Genomic DNA, 20593 nt, shown 5'->3' with positions numbered 1-20593 from the left:
GGGCGGGGGAGGGGGCTGAGCAAGCAGCGAGCCCTAACCTGGTGTACCAAGAAGGGGCACCAAAATGAAAGTAAGAGTCAATGATGAAAGAGTTGTCAGAAACTAAGAGGGGATGGACTAAACTGCAGTGGAAAAAACATACAGATTCATATGAAGCTACATAATGCACCAAGACAGGAAAATGTTATGGTATCAAGAAGTTTGGTCGAAATATGTGATTTAAAGAAAAACACATGAATTTATACCACTTTCTTGCCAGTTATCAAAAGTGCATTTTTCAGATAATTCATGAAATATGATTAAGCCTGCTAGTCCCAATTTGACAGTTGACTGCAGTGCATTTCTACGAAAGTAAATCTTTTTTTTTTGTACACTTGGTGTGACGAGTAAAGAAAAGACAAAGGAAATTGTACAGTATATTACTTTTTTTGTAATGTTTTTACTTGACAGAATAAACTGTACTTTGTTTTTATGTAACAAATTACTTTTTTTTTTTTTTTTTACACAATGCAGTAAAAGTCTCAGATTCCATTTTCTCCCCTTTCTGACACAGATTTCTGGAATTGAATTGATTTTTCATAGCTTTCCTACCATAGCATGCCTACATACATTCTGAATGCTCAAAACCTTCTTCACAAGAAACAGATATATACTATTAGGTAATTTACAGATTTTTAACAAATCAGGTATGAAATGTACCAGTATTCAAATGTGTGTTTCACTCTCATTCCTATATAGAACAAAGCAGGTGACACGTTTTCGACCTCCGTACGTTGAGTCAAGCTTGAAACGTCTGTGCCAGCTGAGAGAGCAGCTCGCCCTGGAATGTAACAATGCCTGGCTAGATTTCTTGGAGTAAGTGCAGAGTGCCATATTCAGTGGTATCAGTAACAAGTGTATATTCTTTTAGTCCTGTGGGTGCCATGGTCTTAGAAAATATCAATAGGGCTTTAGGATGGCGGTCCTCAACGAACAAACAACAAGCAACCACACAAACAGACAAGAAAACCACCAAGCAAGGAAAAAAATCTCTGATCCAGTTTTTAGAGATGATGCTAAACCAGGGGTAGTTAGTTAAAGTTGAATCTGGTAAATCTTATGTGTCCTGTAACAGCTGTAGATAAAATACAGACTGCTTTCAATTGGTAGGACATTGAGCATGCAATGTATGTTGTGCTAGGATTTTGAGAATGTCATGTGGTCTTACGTACCACCATATTTTGTGGTTACATATCACAACATCAGTTATTATTTTGTTGTCCGTGTTGTGTGTGTGTGTGGGGGGGGGGGGCTGGAAGTGGGTAATTTAATCCTATATAGTTAAATTTTGCGAATAGATGTACTAGAGCAATATTCTTATACAACTGATGCATTTCATGCCTTTGCAAAATGTGTTTCAAATTTACTACAATGATATCTGTAGATTCTTATTTTTCTCCTTTTTCTTCATTAAACCCTCATTCTACAATTTCTTTCTCAGTCTGAAAGTCTGCAGATGACAATTTAAAATCATAGACCTTGGGTGAGGTTTAATTTGAGGTTAGTAAAGTTGCTCATCTCACCAGGAGGAATTTATCAAATTGTCTTTGGCAGGTCGTTTGGGGAAAAGTACTTCTCATACCGCAAGGCAGTCCAGCACCTTGCCAGCTTTGACTGCCTTCTGTCACTAGCAGCCGTATCCAAGCAGGAGGGATACTGCAGGTAAATCCCATTGTAGTGAATGTCTTCATTTTTGTTTTGCAGTCAAAAGAGGCGTGAGTTTTAGATCCTAGCAGAATCTTTGTCAGAGGCAAAGTGACAAACATGTGGGGAAAGCATGCAATCACATAATATGATATGGATTCACACAACTAGCACAGTCTGGGGAGGGCTAGAGACGCAAAACAATGAGAACAACAGGGAGTACATGGTAGGTTAGCAGTCAAAGTCAAAAGCAGGGAGCCAAACAGGTAGGGAGGAGGATTTAGGGGTGAACAGACAAAAGGCAGTAGTGGGCCAGTGATGATCCTAAGCTAGGATCATAGGGGGCAACCTGTGAAGGATAAAGATGAATAGGGAGGCAACATCAAACAAGATGAGGAACAATACCAGGGTAAAGAATAGGGAAAGAGTGAAAAAGCAACAGCATAAGTGGAGAGGGGGAGGGGGGAGTTGAATGAGCAGCAAGTCCTATATTCTGGTGAACAAAGATGTGTCAAAAACTGAAAGTGAGAGCCAACCAACAAATGCAAGGTACAAAACATATCAATGTATACAAAAAATGCAATACATATTACATAGAGTAGATCACTGTATAAAAGTAAAAATTCTATATAAAATTCCAAAGAATTATACATATACAATGTACATGTACTGTATATCCATAATTATAAATATATCACAAACAAAATACCAGTGTGTGTGTGTGTGTGTGTGTGTGTGTGTGCGTGTGTGTGTGTGTGTGTGTTGAAAAGGGCTATTGATAAATAACTGACAAGAGGAAGGAAAAAATTGGTAGTAAGATGTGACCCGCTGCAACAAAAGGATCCGAAAGTCGGGGGAAGACAATTTTCTAAAAATGGCATTTTATTATTCTCTTACTCTTCTACTTTAATTTCATATATAACACAACTCATAAAAGTACTCGGTTGTGGAGATATCAATGACTTTATTAGCACATGTCAAGTGGTTGTGGAAATCAGGAGTTTCGAGAAAAACGCCTTCAAAGTTTTCCTTCCAATGCTATCATGATCAAGGGGAGGCGAGACAGTTTTTACTGCTTGACAATAGAAGTTATGCTCCTAGCGACCTCTGCGATGTTCATTCAAGCTTAGCGCCAGCGGTCTACACACGACCAATCAGTAATTAGGATGCCACGCACTGAACAATAAGATCAATTCTTCGTTGCTACAGGCGGAGTCTAGCTGCGGAGCTAAATCCAAATCTTTGGACACGTTTCTGTTACGCTGAAAGTCGGAAAATCATGGCCCAGAAGAACGCTGATTTATTGCCTTTCCTTTGATCATTTAGCTTCAAAATTTTGGCAGACGATAGACAAAACATTAGATTACAAAATTATGCCAAAAGCAGAAATCTGATTGTTTTGACCAATTTTGATGATATGACTTCAAACTCGATTTTCTCCGCTCAGCCGTCAGCGACTTTAGGATCCTTTTGTTGTAGTGAATCACAAATGTGTACATTAGGTCGATGTTGAGGCCTTGGGGTTGGATTGTTCACTCTCCCCCCCCCTTTCACTTATGCTATTGCAGTTTCACTCTTTACGCATTCTTTACCCCTGTGTTGTTCTTATCTTGTTTGATGCTGCCTCCCTATTCATCTTTATCCTTCGCAGGTTGCCCCTTTGATCCTAGCTTGGGATCATCACTGGCCCACCTCTGCCTTTTGTCTGTTCACCCCTTGCTTTAATCCCCCTTCCTTTTAATACCTGTTTGGTTCCCTGCCTTTGACTTCTAACCTACCCCTTTTGTTCTCATTGTTTTGTGTCAATAGCCCTTCCTAGACTGTGCTTGTTGTGTGTAGTCCATATTTTACTATGTGATTGCTTTCTCTACATGTTTTTCATTATGCCTCTGAAGAAGATGAAGCAGTTTCAGCAGCTTTTTGCTATATTTCTTTTTGTATGTATGTACAAAATTTAAGTACAACTTGTATGTATACCAACTGCTTGGTTAGGTTCGACCCCTTTGGTAAGAATACCCAAGCTGTTTTTTGTCTTTATCTGTTTATCTGTATTGAACTGCCATCCGTTGCCCTAAATTAATAGTGTCACATAACAAAATAGAATTTTCTTCTGTTTCATGTAAATTTCACATTGCAATTTGAAAAAAAAGAGCAGCAGAGTAAATCAGTCAATCACTGTTTGCTTTGAAGATCAACTAGTCAATCAATTGGTCAGTCGGTCAGTCATCCCGTCATCAGTCCATCAGCCAAGCCTTTTCATCAGGCTTCTTCTACACTTGTAGTTGTAAAATTTATAGCAAGCCCAATCAGGTGTAGCGATGTGCCTCAGTCCAACAGGGAGGCCAAGGTGACACAACAAGGATTATAAGGCTTACTTAACCCTATTTGAACTGGGGGGGGGGGGGGGTCAAATTGACCCCCCCCCCCCCTCGAAATTTCGCGCCACGATTCCGCATATTTTGAGACTCCCGCATATTTATGCCTCCGCCACGAAGTGGTGCCGGAGGCATTATGTTTTCGGGTTGTCCGTCCGTCCGTCCGTCCGTCCTTCCGTCCGTCCGTCCTTCCGTCCGTCCGTCCTTCCGTCCGTCCGTAATGAATTTTGTGGACAGGGTAACTACCAAAATCTTTTGGGGTATCCTAATGAAACTTGACATGTATGTGTATTAGGGGGTGAAGTTGTGCCTATCAACTTTTGGGTGCACATGCTCAAGGTCAAAGGTCAAAAGGTCAAGGTCAAATGCTTAAAATTTTACTATTTCCCCCATATCTATGCCATGCCTGAAGATATTTTCTTGAAACTTTGTATATACATGTATTACTCAATCAAGATTCTCTAGTGAAAGTTTGGGATCATGCGGTCAAAGGTCAAAGGTCAAAGGTCAAGTATAAAATGTGAAATTTAACTTTTTTCTCCGTATCTTGGAAATAGTTCAAGGTATCTTCATGGAACATAGTATATATGCATGTACTGACTGGCAGTGATTAGCTAGGGAATTTGGGGTTCATGGGGTCAAAGGTCAAGGGCAACACTTCAAAATTTTGCTATTTCCCTCATATTTGTGCAATGCCAGCAGGATTTTTTTTTAAAACTTGGTGTATGCATTTTTAACCTGATAGTGATTCTCTAGAAAGTTTTGTTTTTGTTTTTGTTTTTTGTTTTTTGCCAAAAAGGTCAAAAGGTCAAAGATCAAGTGAAAGTGCTGAACTTACTTCTTCCTCCATATCTTGGAAGTGGCTCAAGTTATCATGAAACTTAGTACATATCTATGCATGTTCTGCCTGACAGTAATTCTGTCAATTAGGGTCAATGGCCAGATGAAAATGGTAACAATTTACTATTCAATACAGAAATTGCATTTTTTCTCCATACCTTGAAACTTACTCAAGGCATAAACTTATGAAAGGGTCAAAGTCAAGTTAAAGTCCTTCAATCCCCACATACGTGCTCTCCTATTCGTCCAGTTAAACCTATGTCAAGGAAGGTGAACATTCAACACTTTTGTGACAAACATGTCATTTTGATATTTTGCCAGTTTTGTGAAAATGTAATCACACATTGTCCACATGTACTATAGACCTATTAGGAGAATCATGCATTATGGCGGAGGCATACCAGTCGCCATAGCGACATTTCTAGTTTGAGACTAAATTTGCGACGGCCGGGTACACCATTCTGAAGTTACGCAATGTTTTGCATGATTATGCATGTCAACCCGAAAACAGCTCAAATTCATGATTTTGTGTGCAAATCCAATGCAAATAGTGTTTTTTTGTTTAATTGATATAAATTAGATTATTTCAACTTTTGAACATTGAAATTAATCAATTCTAATGTAGATAAGCTTGAAAAAGTGCCTGCAACAAATTTTGGCAAAAAAAAAAAAAAATAGAAAACAAAAGGTTGAAAAAACAATAAAATACATAAGAAATTAACAAAACAATAAAAAAACAGAAAGTGATTTTGATTGTGCTATTTTTTTACAAGAAAATTGTTTGATTTGTCTTGAAGAACTCTGACACAAAAATTTAGCAATCCTTCATTCTTTTTGATGGAGTTGTAGGTGAAAATATGATTTCATGCGTAAATTTGCATAATTAATTTATTAAAAAATATAGAATCAACATTTTTTTATTGTATGACCATGTAATCTTGTAGTTGACATCCGGCTCTATGTACAGGCAAAATTTTGCGGCGATCGCGTGATCGGCGGCCGAGATCTGAAAAAACTTGGTCTCAAATAGCCCAGTTAAAATAGGGTTAAAGGAAAAGTCTTGTCTGATATCATGTTGCATTGTATGAAAACAGAAAAATTAAACAAATGCACTTTGTAAATCGATGACAATTTGGGCAATAAATCAGACACACAAAAAAGTTTTGAAGATTAGTTGAGAAGATTAGAGAGTGAGACTCTCTGTAGTGTAGGTGTTGAGCACATCTCCATTGGGTTTGTACACAAGAAGTCAGCATTTTTTTTTTCTTGTCAAGTAATTCTCTTCAGACCTCGTCTTGATATGTTAGTAAGATTAATGATGATGATGATGATGAAATCTTGTATAGCGCCGGTATCCGCCAAGTCAGGCGCTCATGGCGCTTGCTCCAAAATAAATACATAATTCAGCTTAAATTTATATATTAATACGTTATATATTGATACGTTTTTGCATGTCCTCCTTAGTGGATAAGTTCTGCCTGTGTCAGAATATTTGAGATAAATGAAAATCAGTGAAATTTTGCGTGTTGCACAAGCTTTATTTTGCCAGAGATATTGAGTGAGTTACCTTCGATGGAAAGTGTGCCAGTTTCATGTTGATTTTTCTGTACCATGTTTATTTGCTTTCATGAGTGCAGTCAACATTATCATTTGACATTAAAAAAATCTTGTTATTCAAGCATAAATCTGTTTGCAAGGTGACAGACGCCTTGGTCCATATTTAAAGCAAAGCAAAAAAGCCCCAAAGCAAACAAACAAACAAAAAAACCCACCCCAAATCAGAACACGTTTTCAAGAAAGAACAAAGTTTCGAGCTGGCCAGGTACAAGTTTTAGAGAGTGTAATATTACAAACTAGTCATCAGTAAAAAACATGTATTTTGTATTCTATGCCTGGCATATGAAACAGGAGAAGGCATGTGAACAAAGGACTGGTATGTAAATTGTTAAGGCATTACACACACACACACACACACACACACACACACACACACACACACACACTCACACACAGTTTGAGGAAGGGTATGAGTGATGCGTGGGTGAAAACCTCTCAGTTTCATCAACTATTCTTGCAATGTTCAGCGCTGGAAATCAGGCAAAGTGGGGATGACTTCCTTGTAGACATGTAGAAAGAGGCAGGCTGATTTAGACTGAATGGAAATCTTGAAACTGAGATGGAGGGGATCGATTTCAGCAATGAGTGCACCTTTGTAGGTCACAGTGATTTTACACAACCACTTATTCCAGAACAAGTTCATCTTCAAACCTGTCAAAAGCTGCTTTCCATCCCGTCACTGTCATATCGATGAGGACTGAGTGTAGGGTGGGAATTATTCATTTATTGATCATAGTATTGATAATGATGTTGAAAGCAGTAATACATGAATATCGCCTTCTACAACTTATTGACTGGAACATTGACCAGATGGTAGAAATGAAATTAGTATATACATAAATATATGAAGTATATATAAATATCATCAGTATTGATGCATTACTTTAAAAATGTTTAGCAGCATTAAAGGCACAATTTACCTTTTGCATATGAAACAAAAACCCACCATTAGTGCTTTAAAATAGTTCTAAAATGTGATTTAGGGATAGAAACAACCACTGTAAAAATTTGAATCAGTGTAATCGATGTCAAGTGTTGTTAAATACACAAAATATAAACAATAGTTATAATAAAACTGTTTCCAGACTAAAGCGTATACAGTTACGGTTTATTGAGAAAAACACTGATATCTCTTTATATTTTAGGCTTTATTGCAAAAATTTTATATGGTAGGATGTTTTATGATACAACAGACCTACACATATGAATCAAATGTGATGTCTTGAACATTTTTGAAATCACTGCTCCCAAAGGTAAACTGGACCTTTAATAGCATTGGCATGATCTTTGTCCAAGTGATTGGGAATGATCCTTGAAACACTAAAAGAAAATTGAGAGAAAAAAAAAGAATAGAAAAAAAAAATGCTGTTTAAGTTTATTGGTAATGTGCATTGAATTACATATGCAGACTCCACATCAGTGGAGAGTGTTCATTTCGCAGTAGAAACATGCAGTTTAAGAGCTGCAAGAGAGGACAGACAGAAAGTGCACACACAAGCAATGTTTAACAAATTGATGTCATGTGAACATTGCCGTACGCACGCCAACAGTGCCACATTGACTTTAGCATTGAATGTAGAATTTTCTTGCAGTGCATAAAAGTTGTTATTAAGCATGCCTATTCTACATGTATGTGTTAATAAATTTTGGTGTTTTTACATCGGTCACCTCCTGACAGGCCACATGTCCATGATGGCCCAGTCAAGCTTGAGATTAAAGGGGGACGTCACCCTGTAGTGAGTGCTCTCAAGGCGGAAGGCGAGCAGTATGTACCAAACGACACTTCCATCAATGTGAGTACTGTCTTGGACCCCACATGTATATTCTTATGCTGGAAGAAGTGTATGGGAACCTATTTTTGATCTGCAAGTTATGTGATTGTAAGTGACAGAGGAGGTACAGGATTGTACAGCAACCTTTAAAGTTTCATATTTTTTGACAGATGAGAGATGGATGCGGTTTGCCATTATGTTCACATTTTGCTCCAAAGACTAAAAATAAGATGTTTCCCTTGTTTCAATTTCAGCAATTTGTGTTCATTGTTGATGACATTGCATACAGTCTTCCATGCATGCATTTGGTTATTCGTAAAAGTTATGGTTTAGGTCCTTACATATTTCATTTTGGTCTCTGTGATTTTGAGTATCAACTGCAGCCATCACAGGAGACTGAACTGTGCTTTATACATTTAACCAGAAAATTGTTTCATTGAAAGACAGGTATGATTAGAAACTTCATAGGGCAGCTGAATAGCAGTGTCAATTCTAAATGATGCCTGTATTTGGAAATTCCACAGGCATCTTAGCCTTCTGTCTTTGAAGTTTGTACGTTTTATATGCAATTGAAATAAGAAAACCTATCATGGATGTATCTACATGTGCAGAATGTGACTGGGTTAAACAAAGTACAAAAATTGTAGACCACTGCATAGTATTACATAAATTACTCGATTCTAATAATTTTGAGATGTAATCGCAGTCATCTCCCTGTGAAGCAGAAACAGTTACTCAAAAAAAAAAAATTATAAGAGCAAAAAAAAAAAAATATGAATAAATCAATAAATCAATATGAATAGAAAATTATGACAGAAATAGCTTATGATAAGTAACAGTCATGGCTAAACTACAAGGATGCAGTATACAGAACATACCTCATTAGGAGAACTAAATCTGGAAGAATTTTGAAAAGGATAATGATTATTGTTTACTAAGCATTTGACTAAGAAATGTCTACATGACAAATTGTCTTGTTTACTATGCCCCTGATGACCTAACAAATGGGTACCTGGCAATGCTCATATGTAGGTGGTAATAATGGAATGATTCTGTCGTGCCAAAACAAGAGGTTTAGATCGGGTAAATTGGACCATATTTATTATTATTATTATCATTCCTTTTTCTGCAGGTTGATGGTATGCGCTGTATGATCATCACTGGGCCTAACATGGGAGGAAAGAGCTCCTACATCAAGCAGGTTGCCCTCATCTCACTCATGGCCCAGGCTGGCTGCTATGTGCCTGCTGAATCCACCACTGTCGGCACCCTGGATGCAATCTATACTAGGTTAGTTGTGCCCCGACAGCCCTGTGATGTGTGTGTGTTTGAAAAATCACTCAAGGAAGATACAGTCCTAGCCTGTACTTTGTGTTTGATAATGTTTCTTTCTCTCTCTTTTTGTGCTTTTTTAATGTTATTAGTTTAAAAATCTTATTAAAAAAAAAAATCATTATTTTTTGGAGGGGAGGGGGAGGAGGCGGCAAAGTAGGGATGTGGGAATTCTGAAAGAAACTTTCAACATGTGTAGTATAGGCCTATGGAGTACAGTGTATGCCCAAAAAGTTGCAGTGGTTTTAGTTTTGCAAATTATGTGAACAGGCTCTCCATTGCAAAAATATCCACATGCAAATTATTGACAAGAATGAAAAAAAAAAAGAAGAAAAGAATTGCCTGCACTCTCTGTCTGAGGCCAGCATACTAGTGTCGCAATATCAAGTGACTGCTTTTTGAAGAGCCGCAATACTGTACTATCAGGCCCGCTGTTTATATCCTTGGAATGCTCCCCCCCCCCCCCCCCCAGAGTTCTGATCTTATTTCAAGCAGGTATTTTAACAAAACTGTATGTTTGAAAAATCACACTTTCTTTTGAAGGTTTTTTTTTTCCAATCGTGATAATGGGAAGACCACAAGCCACAAAATTAACAACTGGCAAAAATGTTTGATCAACTGCCATTCATGAAATTATCTGTATGTGAAAATATCAAGCTGTAGAGGCAATTATAACTTACACTCTTTTTGTTGAAATAGAAGAAAGAAGGCTTATCATACTGGAAAATCCCTCTTTACACTGGACTAAGCCAACTGAATGTGGCTGTGTATGAATTCAGGTTATACTCTGTGCAAAGAACATATTGATGCTGGTACATTATTCCACTATGTCAACTCTTTGTGTTATCTGTGATGTGCTTTAGAATGGGAGCCTCAGATGACATCTTCAGGAATCGCAGCACCTTCATGTCAGAGCTCCAAGAGGCGTCCAGCATCCTGTCCCAGGCCACGCCCAGAAGCCTGGTCATCATGGATGAGTTGGGGCGGGGCACCAGCACACACGACGGGGTTGCCATTGCGTATGCAACAGCCCTACACCTGATATCTGAGGTATATAGTTGAGTCTAAGTACCTCAGCTTCCTGCTGTACCTAGAGTGCATGCTCAGTGTGTATGTACATCTCAAATACAAGCAACTTGAACTCCCTGGTTAGTCGTCCATTCCCCCCCCCCCCCCCATAAAATAAAAAATACAAAAAAATAAAAACCTTCAAAAAATTCAAAACAATGCCTGGATCCAGATGCGATCACTACCAAAGTTTAAGAATTTGTTCCTTGTGTCAGTATCACCTTTCCTTTAAAGTTTCATCCAAATCCATCAACAACCTTTTGAGACAAACTAACAGCAGTAAAAAAAAATAACCTCCTTGGTGGAGGTAATAATTACGGAAAACTTTATTAATAACATGATGCTTGATACTGGGTATAGTGTAGGATGCTTTGGGATGAAAATATATTGTGTCCACCAACTAGAATGTACCAGATTTCTGAGGTATACTTTTGACCATAGTCATATCCTCTTATTGGCTTACTTCAAAGAAATTCTTTGGAGTGTGACAACTTTCATTGGTGTGTCTGTTCTTATCAGTTTAGACAAAAAACTCAACAACAACAAATAGATACTATCTGTTGTTGAGGTTTTTATGTAGAATGCAAAGTTTATATTCCTGAATTACAAATGTATGTGTCCTTTTTGCTGTAAACATACATTGTCATGGAATTATAGATCTAACAGCTATGTTTGTCACTTTCAAATAGAGGAACAGCATGCACTGAAATTTTACATTCACACTTATTCTAAACTTTGTGAATATCCTTGACTATTAAGATTTTCTGAGCATAAAGTGATCCTTTCTTAATCATTGGTTGGCATCTTCTTCTTTTTTTTTTTTTTAAAGGTGAAGTGTTTGACCCTGTTTGTGACCCACTATCCACCCCTGGCTGAGCTGGAGAACCTGTGTCCATCTCAGGCTGGTAATTTCCACATGTCTTTCCTGCTGCAGGAGACAGAAGGTGAGAATAGGAACAGAAGAGGAACTGCCCCATGCTAGCATGCTACATTTGTTAAACACTTTGGCCCGAATTCAGGAAGGTGCTACAATTGAAACCTTGGTTTAAACCGTGGACAAAGACTATGATAGTTTTGTATGAGGCACCAAGTGTCGCATGGCCTATTTCATTACGAAATCAGTCATTTCGAGAAATGACCATTTCATTGACATAATGTAATGAAATGAACATTTCGTCAACGAAATCAATGAAATGACTGATTTCGTAATGAAAAAGGCCATGCGACACTTGGCGCCCATACAAAACTACAGTCTTTGACCATGGTTTAAACCATGGTCTCAATTGTACCACCTTCATGAATTTGGGCCTTACAGAGCTGCCATGTCTTCCTGATTCCGGGAAGGGTGGGGGTGGGGAGGAAGGGTGTCCGTGAAAACTTGGATACATCTCTTCATATGCTGGCAAAAGAACAGGAGAGCCTTCCATGCATCAGTATTATTATCTTTCCATGATGAGTGTAAGACAGCAACACCTCCTTGTAAGCTTTTTTGAAGCCTCCATACAGATGACCTTTGAATGTCAGCAGCCTCAAACTCCACTCCACATTCAAGTTGTCTGTAATAATGTAACTAACACAAGCAGTAGGGTCATCAAACTGGACATGAAGCATTAGGAAGAATAATGATGTTTCAAGTGTATCAATGAAAAAGTGGTATTGGTTGCCATCACTAATTTGTGAATTGTAGGCAGTTATGATGTCACTGCCCCACAGCCTTCTCATTGGTCAGCAGAGAGATACGATGATATAAATCTTGATCTTTGTGGCTAGTGATTTATCATCTACAACCCTCACTCTTCAAGCAAGTTACAAAAGCTAACTTATTAACAATTCACAATTATATGACATTAAAAAAGTTTTTTTTTTTTTTTTTTTTTTCAAAACATGGAATTTTAGATAGGCTTTGTCTGCAGATAGATAGACAGTTTGTGACGTGATAACATAATCCTACCAGCCAATTAGCATATTGATTGCGACCACTGCCTCTGTTTCATGCGTTTGAGAGGTGCCTATACACTCTTTGTAGATGTCGTGTTTTATCCTTTCATACGATGGAATCGATGAAAATCTTGGAAGTGGAACACCTTGCTCCAATTCAAAGGACAAAGGCATATCAAGTTTGATTGAATGAAAGGTGACACCATTCTGTGTTACAGGACATTCTTGGCGTGTATTCCTGGGAAATGAGGCGATGTCATGATGTTGTTTACTGTTTCATGCTGAATATTGAGGACCATACACTCTCAGATCCGTTCAACACCCTCGTGTTAGATTCATGATTTCGAGAAAACAAAATCGGGTCACAGAAATTGGTGACAGTTACAAGACTTAACTTTCGAGGGTCAGATTTCACTCATTCTCAGTGAATTGCACCATGACCTGCAGCAAACCCATTCAACCCAGAAGAAAAATAAGAATAGTACAAGGCTCTGCCTGTTGCACAATCTAGTTCTTCAGGAAACTGAATATACTGCAATTAATCACACTCCTAAGTCAAGTCTACCCAACAAACATCTTGAATTGAGGGAGGTGATGAAATGTTACAAGTCAGTAGGCAATGTCTTGCTCAGACATGCAGGAGAATGTCTTTGCACATTCAAAATATTTCATAAATCATACTATCTACTTGTTCTTTTAAATGTTATAAAGGTAGGTAATGTATATGATCCTTTTTATGCAACATTTTAAACAAAAGTTTTGTGAATAGAATAAAAGCATTCAATGAACTGTGCATAATGTGCCTGAACATTTACAAACTTATGGAATGGTGCAAAGTTATGAGAAAGTGTCTGACTTTGTGGACTTTAGGTGTGAAGAAAAGGGTTTGTGTAGATTATGAAATCTAGGCGTAAATCAATGAAACGAGAAAAACAAGACAAAATAAATTCTTTCCAGATCTGAAAGATAGCATGGATATTCTGAGATTGTAGTGCACAGTTAACTGTTTTCATAGCACCCTATCACATGCAGAAAAACAGCAGTGTTTATAGCTATACATTAACTCCCAGTAAAGGTCCGACAAGCGCTGTGATGCCAGATGATATGATATACAAATGTACATGACAGACAGATGTTAAATTGTTCCATCGAGAATTTACACTGTCAGAGTTTTCCACTAATCTTGCATAAATGTTAAGGAATGTTAACTTACACTGTATAACACTCAGCATTCCCCTTGACAAATTTGATCATGCGTAAGCTGATTTTTTTTTTTTTTTTTTTTTTTATATCAGTAAAAGTACATGCATGCCTGGAACTCATGTAATATGGCCACATCTATGTGTTTTAAATCTGAAATGTAGCCTTGCAAACAAAAGTTTTTGATTTATCTTATCCTGTGTGTTGTATTTGATATAGCTGCATTCATATACAAGTGTAGATACAAGAATGATTCGTAGCAACTGCTTTTAATTTATTCTGGATTGATTCATCATCATGAAACTGCTCCATTGATATACGTAAAAAGTGATTTTGATTTTGAGCTCTTTATATTTTGAACACACAGACAAAGAGAATGCAGTGGAAAGATTGACATTTCTGTACCAGCTGGTTGAAGGTGTGGCAGCCAGGAGTTATGGTCTAAATGTAGCCAGACTTGCAGACATACCAGAACCCATCTTGGAGGTGGCCACGAGGAAGTCTCTAGATCTTGAGAATGCTGTCTCAAATACAAGGTACATCAAAGATAACCAGCAGAAAAGTGGACAGACTCATTAACCATTGAAGGGAAAATCCATCCTGATATTATGTTGCTTTGCATGAAAACAGAAAAATCAGTGGAGTAGGTCAGTGAAAAATTGGGAAAAAAATCAGACTCACAAAAACAGAAAAAAAGAAAGAGTAATGAAGTGATAATGTTTAGATATTAAGACAGATAGACAACTCTATGTGATGTAGATGTTGATCAGTTCTCCATTTGGTTTGTACACAATATTTCATCAATTTTTATTTTTCTCAAATATTTGGGCACAGACAGAACTTATCAACTGAGGACATGCAAAAACATATGACTTTGTAACAGGTCTGAAAAATATGTATATATATATTTTTTTTTTTGAGAAAAATTAATATTTTTTACTTTTTGTGTCAAACATCTCAACATCTATGTCACACAGAGTTGCCAATTTGGGTTGCTCTCTGAACTTTTAACAGTTTGTAACTTTTTGCGTGTCTAGTTTTCTTAGATTTTCATCGATCCACTTTTGTGATTTTTGTGTTTTCAAACAATTTCCAGGATAGAATTCCTCTTTTAGCAGAAAAATAAATGAATAATTTAAAAGTCTGTTGTAGACTTAATTTAGAAGTATGCTTTCCACAGTGTACAAGTAGGTCCAATACATGGTAATGTACGTACATTGTATTGTACAATCATGTATCCTTAATTGAGGCCTTGTAATAAAGGGGTTGTATAGTAGTGGTTGTGTTCTAACTTCAGGTTTCTATTAAAATTTTTTTGGTGAGATAATGAGAAGCCTTTTATGAAATATGAAAGAGCATGTGATTCCAAGAGGAATTCAATGTTTATTTGATGAAAATTGGTTTTGAAATGGCAGAGATATCCAAAAAAGAGCGATCCTAATAAAAGATCGAACCCACCTTTTATTATGATTGCTTTGTTTTACCTTGTTTTTGGATATCTCATTCATTTCAAAACCGATTCTCATCGAATAAACTTTGAATTCTTCTTAGAATGGTATGCTTTGTACTATTTCACAAGTGGTTTCTTGGTATCTCGCAAAAAGTAAAATGCTCAATCTTCATCTCCACCAATACTATACCATCTCTTTAAACATAGCCATTCATCATCAAGGACACATTTGTAGTAGATTCATTGAATGTAAAAAAGATTTTGACATATATGTGATATTTTGTCCTGCATGCTTTGCAAGTTAATTGTTGATGTTGTTGATGTGGTTATAAATGCACGCTGTAAAGTTAGCTTCATATAGCACACTCACATGGGCCTCAAATTTCATCAAATTTGTGTCAAGGCCATTTTTTTGAGGGGGCACAAATCCACTACAGGGCGCACAAGTGAGTAATAAAATGTTGTGGCTGTGAACTGTTTAATTTTAAAAGGGGCATTCTGGCCAGTGGAAGGGACATGGGGGCAAATTTCAAAAGGCTGTGGGTATTTTGAGCACTGTTTACAATGGCCATATACTGTATACCCCATACCATATAATTTTATGAACTGGGTCTTTCAAGACAATTTGTGAGTGCCTGAATTGCAATCAAGAACCACAACGATGAAATAATGAGAAATGAATGTACTATCATGGTATGTAAGTACTGTATACGCTATATATTTCGCGTGGGTTTTATTTTCGCGAATTCCGCGAGTCGGGAGCTATTCGCGAAATTAACAACATGCGAAAATATTACCTTCCAAAATGAATCCCTTGCCTTGACGATGCGAACATTTTACGGCTTACCGAACAGACCATACTGGCTAAGCTTGTTTACGTACATACACGTCCTCGTCTAACTACTAGTATTACAGTAGTATACACAGCCCAGTCGCTGTGGTAGCATTCGTTGCTAGTAAGTTGAAAATTCACACTTTCTTTTCCACTTCATATTTTCTCTGGTCCCCCAATCGCGAATTTAACCACTCGCGAAAATGTGTGACATCGGCAATTCGCGAAAATTTATGTACGCGAAAATTATAGCGTATACAGTAAGTGATTTCAAACCTCTGAAATGATAAGATTGAACTTCTTCTGCAGGATGCAATGTGTTTGCTAGTCACCTACACAGTGTATCATGCCATAATGATAATTTAACATTTTGTTAAAAACAAGTTGATTCTGTCCAAATCAAAAAGGATTCAACATAATTTGTGTCAAGTCATTTCAGGACCCTAATTTGTTTTTTCCACTCTTGAAAAAAAAAATCAATTTGATATGAAGTGTATACAGCAGTACTTTGATTATTCAACTCTGATCCACACGTAAAGCTCTGCCTCATATGGCTGCATTTTTTCTTTTTCTTAGCAAACAACCACTTGGAATCTTAGAGTTTTCAGCACTGATGTTCTTATTTTTTTTTTTCATTTCATCCAAACAGATCTACAAGGAAACTATTTCTTCAGCTCATGCAAATGCCTGTTTCCAGTCACTTACCGCTACAGCAGCAGTTGGAACAAATGTTCGAATCAATAACTTGATGTCCAAGACAAGAACTTTGGCATTCTGGGCCACATTGTGGTGCAAAGGAAACTGGAAAGTCATATAATATGTCCATTTATGCTGTTACAAGTACTCCCTGTGTCTTTGCAGTACAATTTCATTAACTAGTACTTTACTGAATTCTGTAGAGTTTACAGAAGCTCCATCTGATTAGTTTGGAAAATGGAGGCAACTTCACTTCTGGCAGGGATTGATTCAGGCAAACTCTCTGTGCCATGACTCAGATGGTCACCTTTAAGTGTCGCAGGTGCAAATATCAGGGTCAGATGAAAATGTCATGTATGTATGGTAACTGTCTTTTGGCTGTACTTGTGTGAACATGCCTGTATTCACAGGCATACACACATGTATACATTTTGATGCTTATAATTCGTTCATATTTTGTTCCTCCATTTTATTTATTTTTTTTATTTTATTTTGTGACACATGGAAAAATTAGGAAGAGTTTTTTTTTTTTTTATGTAATCCCTGTTTAGTTTAATTATATATGTAGTGTGTAACACTTGTATCCAACACTTGTATGTTGTTTGTTTTTTTTCTTTCTGATTGATAGAACGAGGCATCAAACCATTAAAATATTCTTCTGCAGAGCCAGGTTTCTATGAATTCCACAGCTGCAGATTTGCATACTAATGGGAAGATGTAAATTGTGAATTACAAATAAGGAAAGGGATTACTTTCTCAGGTGTTTCAAGATTTGTATTTTGACAAGCCTTGAATAGAGCCTCTTGTATGAATATAAAACTGACGTTCTGTCAAGCACTGAATTAGCCTGCAGTGAATTTGTAATTCTTGCCTTCAATAATCGTACTGTTGCACATCATTTGTATTCAGTTTGTTGATGATAGATGCTTGCTCAGTCTTAATCTGTCTTCTAATGCCAATCTGTCCCCTGCACCAGCGCCATAATCTCTGAGTAGTTGGTTGGGGGTCAGGGAGAGGATTCCAAGCGTGATGAAGCTGTGTGCCTGACAGTTTAGCTGTGATTGTGTCTGTTACAAAAGTACGTATCGTATTGAATCCCACTGCACAGCCAGCAAGCAGAAGGCATGCATGCACTTTATATCCCATAAGTGTTTGTGAATGTAGCCACAAGCAATATTGTTGGGAAGTCATGATTCTTGAAAAAGACTCAGTAAATATATGATATTTTACAATGTACTGCTTGTCTGTTTGACGTTTGCAAAATCACACTGCAGCTGTCTTGCGTAAATCCAAATTATCCAATCGATAAGTTGGATCAAATACTACACTTCACCCCATTCAGGAGTATGGGTATTATCTCCAATAGATAGGGTGTTCCAAGGATGTCAGACCTAACAAAACTGCTTGTAATAATATTTGGGAACATTTGTATGGATTACAGCAGAACACCAGAGGATGAATAGGATTACCTTACCCAGTGTGAACAGTTATTTCAGGACTTTGTATTTGTGTGTGTTGTGTAATAGTATACAGATGATGCACAGGATAGAGTGCGTTAGTGTAGACGTAGCGCACTCGAGGGTATTTACAATTGTGAAACATGCACGAGGCGAAGCCGAGTGCATGCTGCACTACATTGTAAATACCCGAGAGTGAGCTGCGTCTCCACTAACGCCACGAAATAATCCTGTGCATCATTTGTTTTATAAAATGGGTCGAAAACTAACAGCATTTTCACGTACCTTTGTGGGTCAATAGTCCAGTCAGCTACATGTAGCACTCGCTCGAGAGAGTCGAGTCAAGCACGTCGCACTCGGAAATCCCGCACATAAGTACTGTACGTATAAGAGTACTGTATACGTACGCCACATAATATGTTATGCACACAAGAAAGGCCGGCCGGCATGCGCTGCCCGAACTAGAAGTTGTTTACAGGTATTGACAGCGCGTATAGTAGCGCGCGACGCACTTGTAACAACTGATTGAGTGCGCACTGGTACTGCAGTGCAATGGTACTAAAGTAATCAAAGCCCACGTGACTCATTTCAGCGCTTCCTATTGGCTACGTTCTTGAACCCATTTTATAATGTTGTATAATGATTAACATACATGGTGTATAGTGAATGGGAACCCGAAATTATTGAAATATATTGAGGCTTGGCAAGTGTCTCGACAATAAAGCACCTTTTCCTCCTGTTTCTTGTGGTTGATTATGAATGGTTATTAACGTCACAAAAAGAGAAAATTCAAGCAGTTAAGCTCTGAATTGACTGAATAATGAGGAAAAACTTTTTGTACAGAAATTGTTCAATTTTGGTTCTACATCAGTCAAGCAGACTAGGCTTTCTTTATGCCGAGTTATGAAAAGATTATGAAAAGATTGTTATCATTGGCATCTTGACATAGAATCATTCTAGTTTCCTTGGTAGTTCCAATCATGTTCCAATGAAAGAGGCTTCTCCTGCATATTTGTGGATGCATCGTACACATCATACCCTGTAACTTAATCTCCTCTTTATTTTTTTTATTTTTTTAATTGTTTTGTGAACATCATGCGTGTAGTAGGATTCTTCATGGCTGCTTACTACCAGAAGATTGGATGTGCAAAAAAAATATTGATTATTTGCCTGAGACATATGAATGTCTGCATGATATAAATGTAACTCTCCTTCCAAACGTTATTTAAGTGGAGATACTTAGAATTGGTGTGCAAGACCATTAGTCTCTCCCCAGTGTGTGGTGAACATTGTAGGAAGTGGAACTTGTCAGACTAGTCAAGAGGAATGGATGTAAATGACTTCAATCAATGAAATTCTCTGAATTTTTGGCACACTTTTAAACTGTTGAGGACGGGCTATGTTGCTACAACACATTTCCCATAGACAGCTGCCCGAGTATACTATAACTATTTCAGCAGTGCAAAACTGTGACTTTGACCTGAATCTGGGAAACTGAAATGCTCTTCTTTGATTAGTCTGTGAGGAGTGTTGTTTTGACTTTGTTGATATGGTTTTTGTGTAATAGGCATGTTTGTATCTTATTCTCCCTTGGCAACTCTGGCTTCATACTCCCATGCATTATCCTTGCTCAGGTGTATTAATATCACTGATTGTGCCCTCGCCAAAGGACCTTTGACGGGGTACATACAAAAACACTTGTATCTGCATGTGGTTTGACGGTCAGTCAGTCTGTTGCAAATGTTGCAGATCAAACTGGTCTAGTTTTTCGGCACTTCATCAGAAAATTGGCTCACTTGAAAGAGTAAATGTAAAGTTGTTCAAAACATTTTCAATGAGTACGAGAAAGTTGCACTGCTGTGGTGATAGTGCATTGTGGCCTAAAATCAGGACAAAAACCTTGCAGCTGGAACTTCTCCAATTATTATGCAATTTCTATCAAATTTGACATGACTGCTAAACTTTCTTAACTGGTGTAAAATTGTGCAGGAAAAAACTGAAATTACCATGGTAGCAGTGCATTCATTATGGCCTGAAAATGAGGAAACTGCCTTCCCTGTAATGACCGTGATTAAAAAGAAATCACCTATGGTGATTGTGATGTGAAGTTGTGCATGACATATTTTTACATATTAGAAAAGACAGAGTGGATAGTATGTTGCCATGATAATAGCACAATATGGCCCCCAAGTCAAGAAAAAGTGGATATGATACTACATCATATTTTAAAGCGATTCAAAAGAAAATCTGTGTGACTTGATGTAAACATGTGTAAGACACATTTTTTCAAGAGTAGTGAGAAATTCATTGCCATGGTAACAGTGAATTATGGC

General features: G+C 37.5%; 1 protein-coding gene across 1 annotated transcript in view; it reads left to right on the top strand.

Moving 5' to 3' along the window:
• The window catches only part of LOC140230371 (DNA mismatch repair protein Msh3-like), a 34971-nt gene extending 17655 nt beyond the window's left edge, over window positions 1–17316 (top strand). The window contains 8 exon segments of the mRNA XM_072310517.1: window positions 739–855; window positions 1594–1701; window positions 8194–8308; window positions 9420–9577; window positions 10483–10669; window positions 11517–11631; window positions 14193–14361; window positions 16757–17316. Of these exon segments, the coding sequence (XP_072166618.1) occupies window positions 739–855; window positions 1594–1701; window positions 8194–8308; window positions 9420–9577; window positions 10483–10669; window positions 11517–11631; window positions 14193–14361; window positions 16757–16856 (1069 nt within the window). The 3' untranslated portion in view covers window positions 16857–17316.
• The last annotated feature ends 3277 nt before the right edge of the window (window positions 17317–20593 follow it).

Source organism: Diadema setosum, chromosome 7, assembly GCF_964275005.1.
Source record: "Diadema setosum chromosome 7, eeDiaSeto1, whole genome shotgun sequence".
NCBI classification, from domain to species: Eukaryota; Metazoa; Echinodermata; class Echinoidea; order Diadematoida; family Diadematidae; genus Diadema; species Diadema setosum.
The sequence above is the reverse complement of the archived record's forward strand: the minus strand, read 5'-3'. Positions and strand labels throughout refer to the sequence as shown.